The sequence below is a fragment of the Myotis myotis genome, unplaced genomic scaffold, assembly GCF_014108235.1.
Source record: "Myotis myotis isolate mMyoMyo1 unplaced genomic scaffold, mMyoMyo1.p scaffold_m19_p_5, whole genome shotgun sequence".
NCBI lineage: Eukaryota > Metazoa > Chordata > Mammalia > Chiroptera > Vespertilionidae > Myotis > Myotis myotis.
Window position 1 is genome coordinate 100,920,446 of NW_023416357.1, and position 9,498 is coordinate 100,929,943.

A 9,498-nucleotide genomic window follows, 5' to 3' on the forward strand; every position below is an offset into this window, starting at 1 on the left:
CTCACAGGCACTCATCACCTTATCTGCCAAAGGAAAACTGGGCTGGGTCAGGTAAGGTAGCATCACCTTTTGGGAATGAGTGATAGTCAGAGTGGTGATTTTGTCACCTTTATTCAAGGTTCAGTGTTGAACAGGTACCCAAAGACATTAAGATTCAACAATTATCGATTTTGTAATTAGAAGAGAGAAAACACATGCACACAGGTTCAAAGTACCAAAGAAATAAAGCTCTTATTTAAGGAAGAGTTCCTGTCCCAACTCTTATAAATAAGGAAAGTGGACATCTATCTTCCTTTATGTTTTAGATCTTAGATATGCAAAAGGGATTTTGCAGATGTGATTATATTTAAACGATCTTGATGGGGAGATTACCTTGGATTATCTAAGTGAGCCCAATATAATCATAATATTCCTTATAAGAGGGAGGCCAGAGGGTCAGAGTCAGAGAAGGTGATGTGATGACAGAGTGGGGGGATGCACTTTGAAGATGGAGGAAAGGCCCTAGCGGGTTTGGCCCTGTAGACTGAAGGGTCCCAGGTTTGATTCCAGTCAAGGGCACATGCCTGGGTTGCGGGTTGGGTCCCCAGTGGGGGGGGGGGGGGTGCAGGAAGCGGCCGATTGATGATTCTCTCTCATCACTGATGTTTCTCTCTCTCTCTCTCTCTCTCTCTCTCTCTCTCTCTCTCTCCCCCCCCCACCCTTCCTCTCTGGAATCAATTTAAAATATTGTTTTTAAAATGTTAAAAACAAACAAACAAATAAACAAAACAAAAAAGGTGGAGGAAGGGACCACAAGCCAAGGAATACCAGCAGCCACTAGAAGCTGAAAAACACAAGGAAACAAGATTCACCTCTCAGAACCCCCAGAAGAAACCAGAAACCAGGGCTATTTACACCTTGATTTCAGCTCAACAAAACTGATTTTGGACTTCTGACCTCTGGAACTCTGAGATGTTTGTGCTGTCTTAAGCCACTAAGTTTGTGGTCATCTGTTACAGCAACCAAAAGAAATTAATACAGATATAAGTAAGATTAGGAAAGTTAAGAAACAATAGTGAAATTGGCATGGAAAAAGGAGGTGGGGTAGGTAGGAACAGAATGAGGAACCAAAGAGGCCCTGGCCAGTGAGAGGCAGCAGACAGGAGTGAGGTATGGTCTAGGCCAGAGGTCGCCAACCTTTTGGACCTCACAGACGACCAATGGTCCACGGACCACCAGTTGGCAACCACTGCTCCAAAGGTTTCCTTAAACCAGCGGTCACCAACTTTTCAGACATCACTGACCACTAGTGATCCACGGGCCACCAGTTGGCGACTGCTGGTCTAGGCCTAATAATGATGAAGAACTCTTCTAATATCTAATGTATTTGTTGGGAAGAGGACTGTGGATTAGTCTAAAGGGCGACCAAACATTATGACAAAGGCCACTAGGCTTCCATTAATAAGTCCACCTCTGCCCCAGAGATAAAAAGTTTCATCCACTGCATTCAACAGATTGTCACCAGGATCTGATTCAGTCAGAAATGGGCCCCGAGGAGCCCCTGGCACTTCAATTACTGACACCTATTTCTCTATTTCTCCTGGTGGCATATGGCTAAGTCCAATAGCTAAAATGGTGGTAAAACAGGTTCTTGTCCTTAAAGATCTTTTATCCTGTATGATACAGCTCCCCAACCCTAGCACTATTGACATTTTGGATCAGATAATTCTGTTGTGGGGGCCATCCCGTGCACTGTCTGATATTTAGCCGTACTCCTGGTCTCCACGCACGAGGGGCCAGGAGCTATCCTTCCTTCCCCAACAATGTTTCCAGACTTGGCCAAATCTCCTCTTGGGGGCAAAATGTACTCCCAGTTTGAGCACCACTGGTGTGCAGAATGGTGTAGGGAGTGACATTCCATTAAGTCTAAGTATGCCTAGAACTTGTCAGAGAAGGATTTGCAGAGCAGGCAACTCTTGTGAAGTGAGAGGATGGAAGGGGGGTATGTGTTGCAGGGTCTAAAGGCAAAGGAAACTATGTGCAAATATCTGGAAAGCAGGAATGCAGGTATGTGCACTTGACCCTCTGCTGTAAGGAAGAATGTAATGGGGAGGGAGGTAATGACAGCACAAGCCACAGTCCTGAGGTGACTAGGAGTGACTTTAGGATACTGATGCTTTAGGAAGAATGCTACGTACCAGTTTTCTGCATGAGATAGTGCACCTATCTACCAAAAGTTTTCTCTCAACTGGGGGATCAGCTGGTTTGCCCAGGGTAACTAAAAATTGCATTATAATTGCATTTTAATTTCCACTATGAGAGAATAAAGGAATGGGATTAGATAATCTCTCAGGCCTAGTTCCAGGACTTTAACATCTTATATAAGTATATTTTGTTATTTTCAGAAACTTCATTTTGGCTTAATTACATATATAATTAACCCATTTCAATAATTCTTAGTAAACATACTGAAATAATTCAGTTTTTAAAACTTTTTCATTACCCCAATTATTCTGTTATTCCTAAAGCTACTGGCACGTGAGAAAGGAGAGTCGTAAGGATTCCCTGTGACATCTGCTTAGCAGTCTACATCCACTACTTGCTCCTGGTTGTAGCTTTTCCCTATCCCTTGGACAGGATTGCAGTAGCTGTGTAGATTTTCTTTTCCTAAATTAAGGGTGCTTTGATATAAAAAAGATCCCTCAATATGTGTGTGTGTGGTAAAAGCACTAATTACTTAGAAACCCTCTCCTCACACAAGTATGTTCATATTCTCCCTTCATGTGTCCTTTGTTATGAACAGCCAGGAATTACAGAAAGAATACTAGGGTATTTATATTCCAATGAACTTTTGCCTTGAAATTCTTGTGTATCACCCATCTTTATTAAAGTGTGTGCATGATAAAGATTGCCTGGTATAACAGCAAATATATAACTATATATAGAATATACCCTTGAGGATAAATAAAGCAGTGCAGAAAAGATTTAACATGGGACAGGGACATCTGCAGGATCATCCTGATGCTCCTTCAGTAGTTATGCCCCACTCTCCAGTAGAGATCCCAGTTCCCTTTCAATCAGTGCTCAGACCTGCCATTTCTTCACCCTGTCACCGTGCATGGTCATGTTCCCAACAGCTTCTTCTGGGATCCCTCACCAGCGAAATGTACACTGTCATTTTTCAGGGACCTCCTGCATTCCTTGTAAGTCCCACAGACAGTCTTTATAATTTATATGCAACTAAGGGGAAGGAGAAACATGAATACCTTCCTTCTGAACAGAAAGACCAAAGCTCTGCTTTCAGTCCCCATGGTGAAGTCTGTGATGCTGGTGAAGGTTTGAGCTCTGGCGAAAGCTTTTCCCACACTGGCCACACTGGTACGGCTTCTCTCCAGTGTGGATCCGCTGGTGCAGTTTCAGAGTTGATTGACGCCCAAAGCAGTTGCCACACTCTCCACAGGTATAGGGTCTCTCCCCTGTGTGGACTCGCTTGTGTCTTTTCAGCTCTGAATTCCATGTGAAGCTTTTCCCACAGTCATCACATTTGTAAGGTTTCTTCACTGAGTGGGTCGCCTGGTGACTTGGACGTTGCAAACGACTGTTCAGGCTTCTTTTACTTCCTTTGCTTTTCTTCAGCTCTCTCAGTGGATGGTTTTTTAGGGGGCTGCTGATATATTCCAGTTCCCTGTAATGTCTCTGGAAGTGAGTGAATGGCTTTTGAGCATTTGGGGGGCTGACCTGCCTTCGTGACAACCGGGATTCACTCATATTTGCCCCTCTTGGATCAGGACTCTGCAGACGATTCCCTTTGGGTCTGCTGGGTGACACTGAACATGGCTTTGCTCCTTTAGTACCTTCCTGTTGTGGATTCTCCTTGTTCTCACTTTTCATTCTGGGGGCCTCTATAATTAGAAAGAATCTGTTTCATATTTTGGGCTTCAAAGAAAGAACCTCAGCAAAAGAGTTATGAAATATACTGTAAGGTTTCTCAATCTGTGGTCCTCCACTGGCGACTTGCATTAGACTCATCTGGAGCACTTACCGAACAAGCAGACTGCTGAGTCAGAATCTTTGGGGGGTGGTACCTGGAAATTTATGTTAAAGTTAGGAACCAAGTTTTCCAACCTCCTCCCTTCTTCCTAACTTTAGGAAAGGCTTAGGAAAGGAGAAATAGGGAAAAGCAAACCCAAAGGCCTGAGTATCAACTAAGGAATAAAAAGAAGAGAGTTGGAATGTCAACTTTGCAAATTCACTCTCTCTTCATGGACATTGAATGACCACCACTTTCTCTTCAAATAATGGTAAATCCAATGAATGTGTAATTTCCTTTCCTTATAAAATTGACAGCATTTGTGTTTGGAACCTGGAATATGGGTTAGATATGCATCCTATTTACAGAAACTACCCAACTTCTAACCAACAGGATTGAGAATCAGGATGGAAATTAGCTGGAATAGCTGTGGGCTAGTCAGAGGATCCAGAGCTGTGTTATCCCATAGAATTCCTGACATGTAGGCAATATGTGTGTGTGTACGTGTGTGCAAGTGCTATTCAATATAGCAGCCACTAGCCACATGCAGGTACTGAGTACTTGAAATGTGACTAGTGTGAGAAACTGGATTTTACACGTTTAATTAATTTAAATAAGCAGCCCATGCAATTATAATCAATTGCTCTTCAACAAGGTTGACAAGACAACTCAATGGGGAAATAATAGTCTTTTCAATAAATGGTGCTAGGATAACTGGATTTCCAGATGCAAAAGAAGGAAGTTGGATCCCCACCTTATAGCATATACAAAAATTAATTTAAAATGGATCAAAGACCTAAATGTAAGAACTAAACCAATCTCTCTTTAAATAAAATATAGATGTAAATCCTTATGACTTTGAATTAGGCAATGGTAATTTACATATGTGACCAAAAACATAAGCAGATATAGAAAAAAACAGATAATCTGGACTTAATTAAAATAAAAAACATTTGTGCTTCAAAGAATACTACTAAGAAAATAAAAAGATCCCTGGCCAGTGTGCTTAGTGTTTAGAGCGTCAGCCCAAGCACCGAAGAATCACAAGTTCAACTTCCAGTCAAGGGCACGAACCTGTGTTGTAGGTTCCATCCCCAGCCCTGGTCAGGGCTTGAGTGGGAGGCAACCGATCAATGTATTTCTCATACATCAATGTTTTTTTTCTCTGTCTGTCTCTTTCCCTCCCCTTCCATTCTCTCTAAAAATCAATGGAGAAAATGATCCTCAGGTGAGGATTAACAACAAAAAGTAAGAAAGTAAAAAGACAACCCAAAGAATAGGAAAAACACTTGTAAACTCTATATAAGGGTCTAGTATCCAGAATATGTAAAGAACTCTTTCAACAATAAAAAGACTAACTCAATTTAAAAATGAGCAAAGGATCTGAACAGACATGTCTCCAAAGAATATATAAGTGGCCAATAAACACATGGACAGATGCTCAACATCATTAGTTACTAGGGAAATAACTCAAAACATCCACGAGATACCACTTCCCACCTACTAGGATGGCTGTAATAAAAAAGACAACAGTAACAAATGTTAGCAAGGATGTAAAGAAAGTGGAATCCCCATAGACTGTTGTTGGGAATGTAAAATTGCACAGCCTCTTTAGAAAACAGTCTGGTGTTTCCTCCAAAAGTTAAACATAATTGCCATATCACCCAGTAATTCCACTCCATACCTAAGAGCAATGAAAACATGTCCACTTGTATACAAATATTCACAGTAGCATTATTCATAATACCCCCAAGTGAAAACCCAAATGTCCATCAACTGATAACAAAATGTCCATTAATAAAATATCATTTAGCCTTAAAAAGGAATAAAGTACTGATACATGCTACAATATGGATTAACCTTGAAAATATGTTAAGTGAAAAAGCCAATCATAAAAGAGCACATTTTACATGATGCTGGACAATGAAATGTCCAGAATAGGCAAATCAAGAGACAGAAAGTAGACAGTGATTGTCAGGGATTAGAGAGGAAGGGATGGAGAGTGACTGCTAATAGGTATCTTTTTTGAGATTATGAAAATATTCAGAAATTAGTGGTGATGGTTGCACAACTGTGTAATTATACTAAAAACCACTGTAATTATACTAAAATTCACACTTTAAAAAGGTGAATTTTATAGTATGTGAATTATATCTCAATAAACAACATCTACACAGTTGCATGTGGCTAGTGGCAACTATATTGCACAGTGCAGCTCTGAAGGAAGACACTGTTGGATCTTAGGGATGAGAAGCATGAGAATCTACAAATGAAGGAAGATACTGCACACACAGCCAGTTGCCTTTGCTGAGCCAGGGGAAGGAAGTGTGTGTGGTCCACTTTATTCAGGTCCACGAAGGCCATAGATTATGGCGCAGGACCTCAGCCAGGGTCACACTGATTTTCTATTGGATGCCCCAATTCTTCTTCATTCTTGAGTTCTGAGAATAATGAAATCAAAGTGTTTCACTGACTGTAGCAAATCTGAAGGGATCAAGGCTCTAGTTTTCTTGTAACTCTCTAACTTGCTGACTGTATCCTATATTTACTTCACCAAGACTGGCCAAAGGTCACTGTCATTCAGTTTTAGCAGTCACAGGGCTGTGTGGAGTACGGCTGAGAGTTATACTGGCATTGTACCAGAGACAGGTAAGGAAGTGGACACAAAAGTTTAAAGCATAGAAAATGTCATAGGAGAAGGAGGCAGAAAATAATATGGAGTGGGCTTTTTCTCTAATGAAAAGAACATTGTGTAGGCCCCTTCTAAATACTAGTAGAGGACCATTTTAAGTGATGAAACTCAGCTTGCATGAAAGTTAGTCAGTGGTCATATTTGGATCTGTCTGCACTATATAGGAAGCCCTAAAAGGGACAGAAAAGCACTAGAACAGTCTTGTTGTGTACTGCATTGTCAAATAGTCATTAACAGAAAATAAAAACATAGTTCTCATGTGTAGTATCACTGCCATTCGTTTTTCTTTAAATATATTTTTGTTGCTTTCAGAGAGGAAGGGAGAGGGAGAGATAGAAACATCAATGATGAGAGAGAATCACTGATCAGCTGCCTCCTGCATGCCCCACACTGAAGATCAAGCCTGGAACCCGGGCATGTGCCCTGACTAGAAATCGAACTGTGACCTCCTGGTTCATAGGTTAATGCTCAACCACTGAGCCACACCACCTGGGCATACCACTACCATTCTAATCAGTGAAAATTTTTCAGGCATAAAGATCTACAATTACATACAACATTTTAAAAAAAATCATCATCTTGTCTATGGCTTTTCACAACCATGAATGCTTTGATGGAGATGAAGACTGATGAGAGGGAGAGAGGAGGCACAGTGCATTTACCTGTCCCAGCCAATTTGGTGGCTGGTTCCAGAAGGAGTGGGGATTTTTCCCACTGATGGAGGCTAAACTGGTCCTGAAGTCCTGCCTGGAAAGGCTCCTCCAAACAGTTTTCCCTAGGATATCTCCTAGGAGTTTGCAGTTGAAAGTCTGGCAGTTCCTGTTCTCCAAGCTGAGATCCAGTTCTCTCCAAGAGCACTTTCTGCCCCTGCATACAAACAGCCACCTAGGAACAAGCCCCATGCATTAGAGTGCAGCCAGAGGACTGACTCAGGCAGCTTGACCTCTCACTGCTCTGTAAGGACCCCTGACCCTGGGAATTCCTGATAATGTACTGGAGGTCACCTTTGATAGAGATCGCTGAAACTCTCAAAGAAAACACAGGGAAGGACATGGGAAATGACCAGAATGAGGCTGCTTCAAATCAGCCAATACTTCTTGAGTGGAGAATCCTAAAGCTTGGGCCTTGCTCAAGGCCTGGAATCAAAGTCACTAAAGAGCAGGCGCAGACAACAGGGTCAGTCATGATTCCCACCCTATGCCCACCTGCCTCCCTACTACTCCTGAAAACAGGCTCTGTAGAATTGGGAAGCAGTGTAGTAAGGGCCATTAAAAACCATCTTTACCTAATAAATTGTTCTGCCCAAGGCTCTAAGAGGACTGCCCCACTCCTGTTCCCTAACTGCTTCCATTCCCCAAAGCACATGGTTGTTTGCTTCCTGCTGAGGATCCAGCTTTGGTCTGACTTTGAGGGTGAGGGTTGAAAGGGATACTAGCCAACTGAGCTGTGACTTCCTGATCCAAAGGCAATATGCAAGACACTTGACTAGAACAAGGTTCAGTGAAGTTCCTCATAAATCAAATTCCTACCCAACAGGATTACACTATCTGCTAAGAATCCTGATGGTAGGAAACCTTCAAAAGGAACAGAGGGGAGATCTGTCAGCAAAGGCTCAATAACCTTACTTGATCCTCCACTTTGTCATGGAAGCGCCCATGGGTGGGTTTTCTGAAAACCTGGTACATCTGGGGGTAGGGGAAATGTTCCCAAAATAGAGGCCAGAAAACATGTTTGAAGCCATCTGGTCCATTTCTGGGCTCTGATTAGGGAGGGCCCAGAAACCAAACATTATCCAGACGGGGAAGAAAAAAGAAAAATCCTAGGGACCATCAAAGAAGACCCTCCTTACCCACTGCTTTGGTCTCTTGGCTGCTCTGTGAAAATCTTCCACCAGAGTCACCATCTCCTTGCTGCTCATTGGACATCGATGCCTGACCCGAGCCTGGATCTCGGGGGGCAGGATGTTCAGGAACTGCTCCAGCACCAGCAGCTCCAGAATCTGCTCTTTGGTGTGCAGCTCGGGCTGCAGCCACTGCCGGCAGAGTTGCCGGAGCCGGAAGAGTGCTTCTTGGGGTCCAGACACCTCTTGATAACAAAACCGTCTAAAGCTCTGGCGAGAGGCCTCAGGGTTGGGGCAGTCCTTTTGCAGAGCCGTCCCCCGCTTCTCTTCTAGCTTTGCTATGATGTGTCTCTCTTGCTTGGAAGAAGCCTGAATGTGGGACTGAGAGCTCAGCGTTATCTCCATCTTAGCTGCCATTCTGGGGATCAGGAGACAGCTTTTTTTTTTTTCTCCTCGAAAACAGCTCAAGCCTGAGGGATCATAGCCCTGGAGAAGTCGTTCTAAACGCTAGAAACGAAGTTCTCCTGAAGGTGTTGAGGACAGGATGCAGACAGGCCCTTCTCATTCACTGGCCTTGACTCCAGACTCCTGAAGGCAACACAGTCCCTGGGAGTGGAAAGCGTCTGTCTTTCCGATAGTTTCTAGAACTATCTTGTGAAGGAGAAAAGTCAGAAAATCTTCAGAGGAAACTGTGGGGAAATACTGCTTTTATTTCACCGATGAGCGCGCGAAGTCTCAGAAGAAACGCGCAGCATGACCTAGGAAAAGTTCAAGCTGTCAGACACCGGCACCGGCTGTCCCGAATTCTGGTTAGGAGACCTCCAGCAGCTCACCCGGCGCCACCTCGGGGTGACCCGAGGAGGCCGCGTGCGCCGGGGGTGGGAGTCAGCGAAGGCCTCCTACTTGCGAGCAGAGGCGTCGGAGACCCGGGGGTGGCTCGTTCCAGAGGCTCGGAAG

The 9,498-nt window shown here is 43.4% G+C and overlaps 1 protein-coding gene across 4 annotated transcripts; it reads right to left on the reverse strand.

The window, feature by feature from the left end:
* Window positions 1–709: 709 nt before the first annotated feature.
* ZNF174 (zinc finger protein 174) lies at window positions 710–8,996 on the reverse strand. Of its 4 annotated transcripts, XM_036310589.1 has the most exons (4): window positions 8,551–8,996; window positions 7,364–7,586; window positions 4,022–4,064; window positions 3,740–3,881 (listed from the first exon to the last, which is right to left on the reverse strand). In XM_036310589.1, exons 1-3 carry the CDS (start codon window positions 8,956–8,958, stop codon window positions 4,042–4,044), a joined length of 654 nt encoding a protein of 217 aa, XP_036166482.1. In that variant the 5' UTR covers window positions 8,959–8,996; the 3' UTR covers window positions 3,740–3,881; window positions 4,022–4,041. The 4 variants fall into 4 exon arrangements, with proteins under 4 accessions (XP_036166480.1, XP_036166479.1, XP_036166481.1 ...); XM_036310587.1 differs by lacking the exon at window positions 7,364–7,586 and having other exon boundaries at window positions 710–3,881; XM_036310586.1 differs by lacking the exon at window positions 4,022–4,064 and having other exon boundaries at window positions 710–3,881.
* Window positions 8,997–9,498: the final 502 nt, after the last annotated feature.

Coding starts and splice junctions, on each gene's coding strand:
- ZNF174 (XM_036310586.1), bottom strand. CDS start 8,958: ATGGCAGCTAAGATGGAGATAACGCTGAGCTCTCAGTCCCACATTCAG. Junction 7,587..8,550: donor CCAAGAGACCAAAGCAGTGG/GTAAGGAGGGTC, acceptor GCTTGTTCCTAG/GTGGCTGTTTGTATGCAGGG. Junction 3,882..7,363: donor CACCAAATTGGCTGGGACAG/GTAAATGCACTG, acceptor TTCTAATTATAG/AGGCCCCCAGAATGAAAAGT.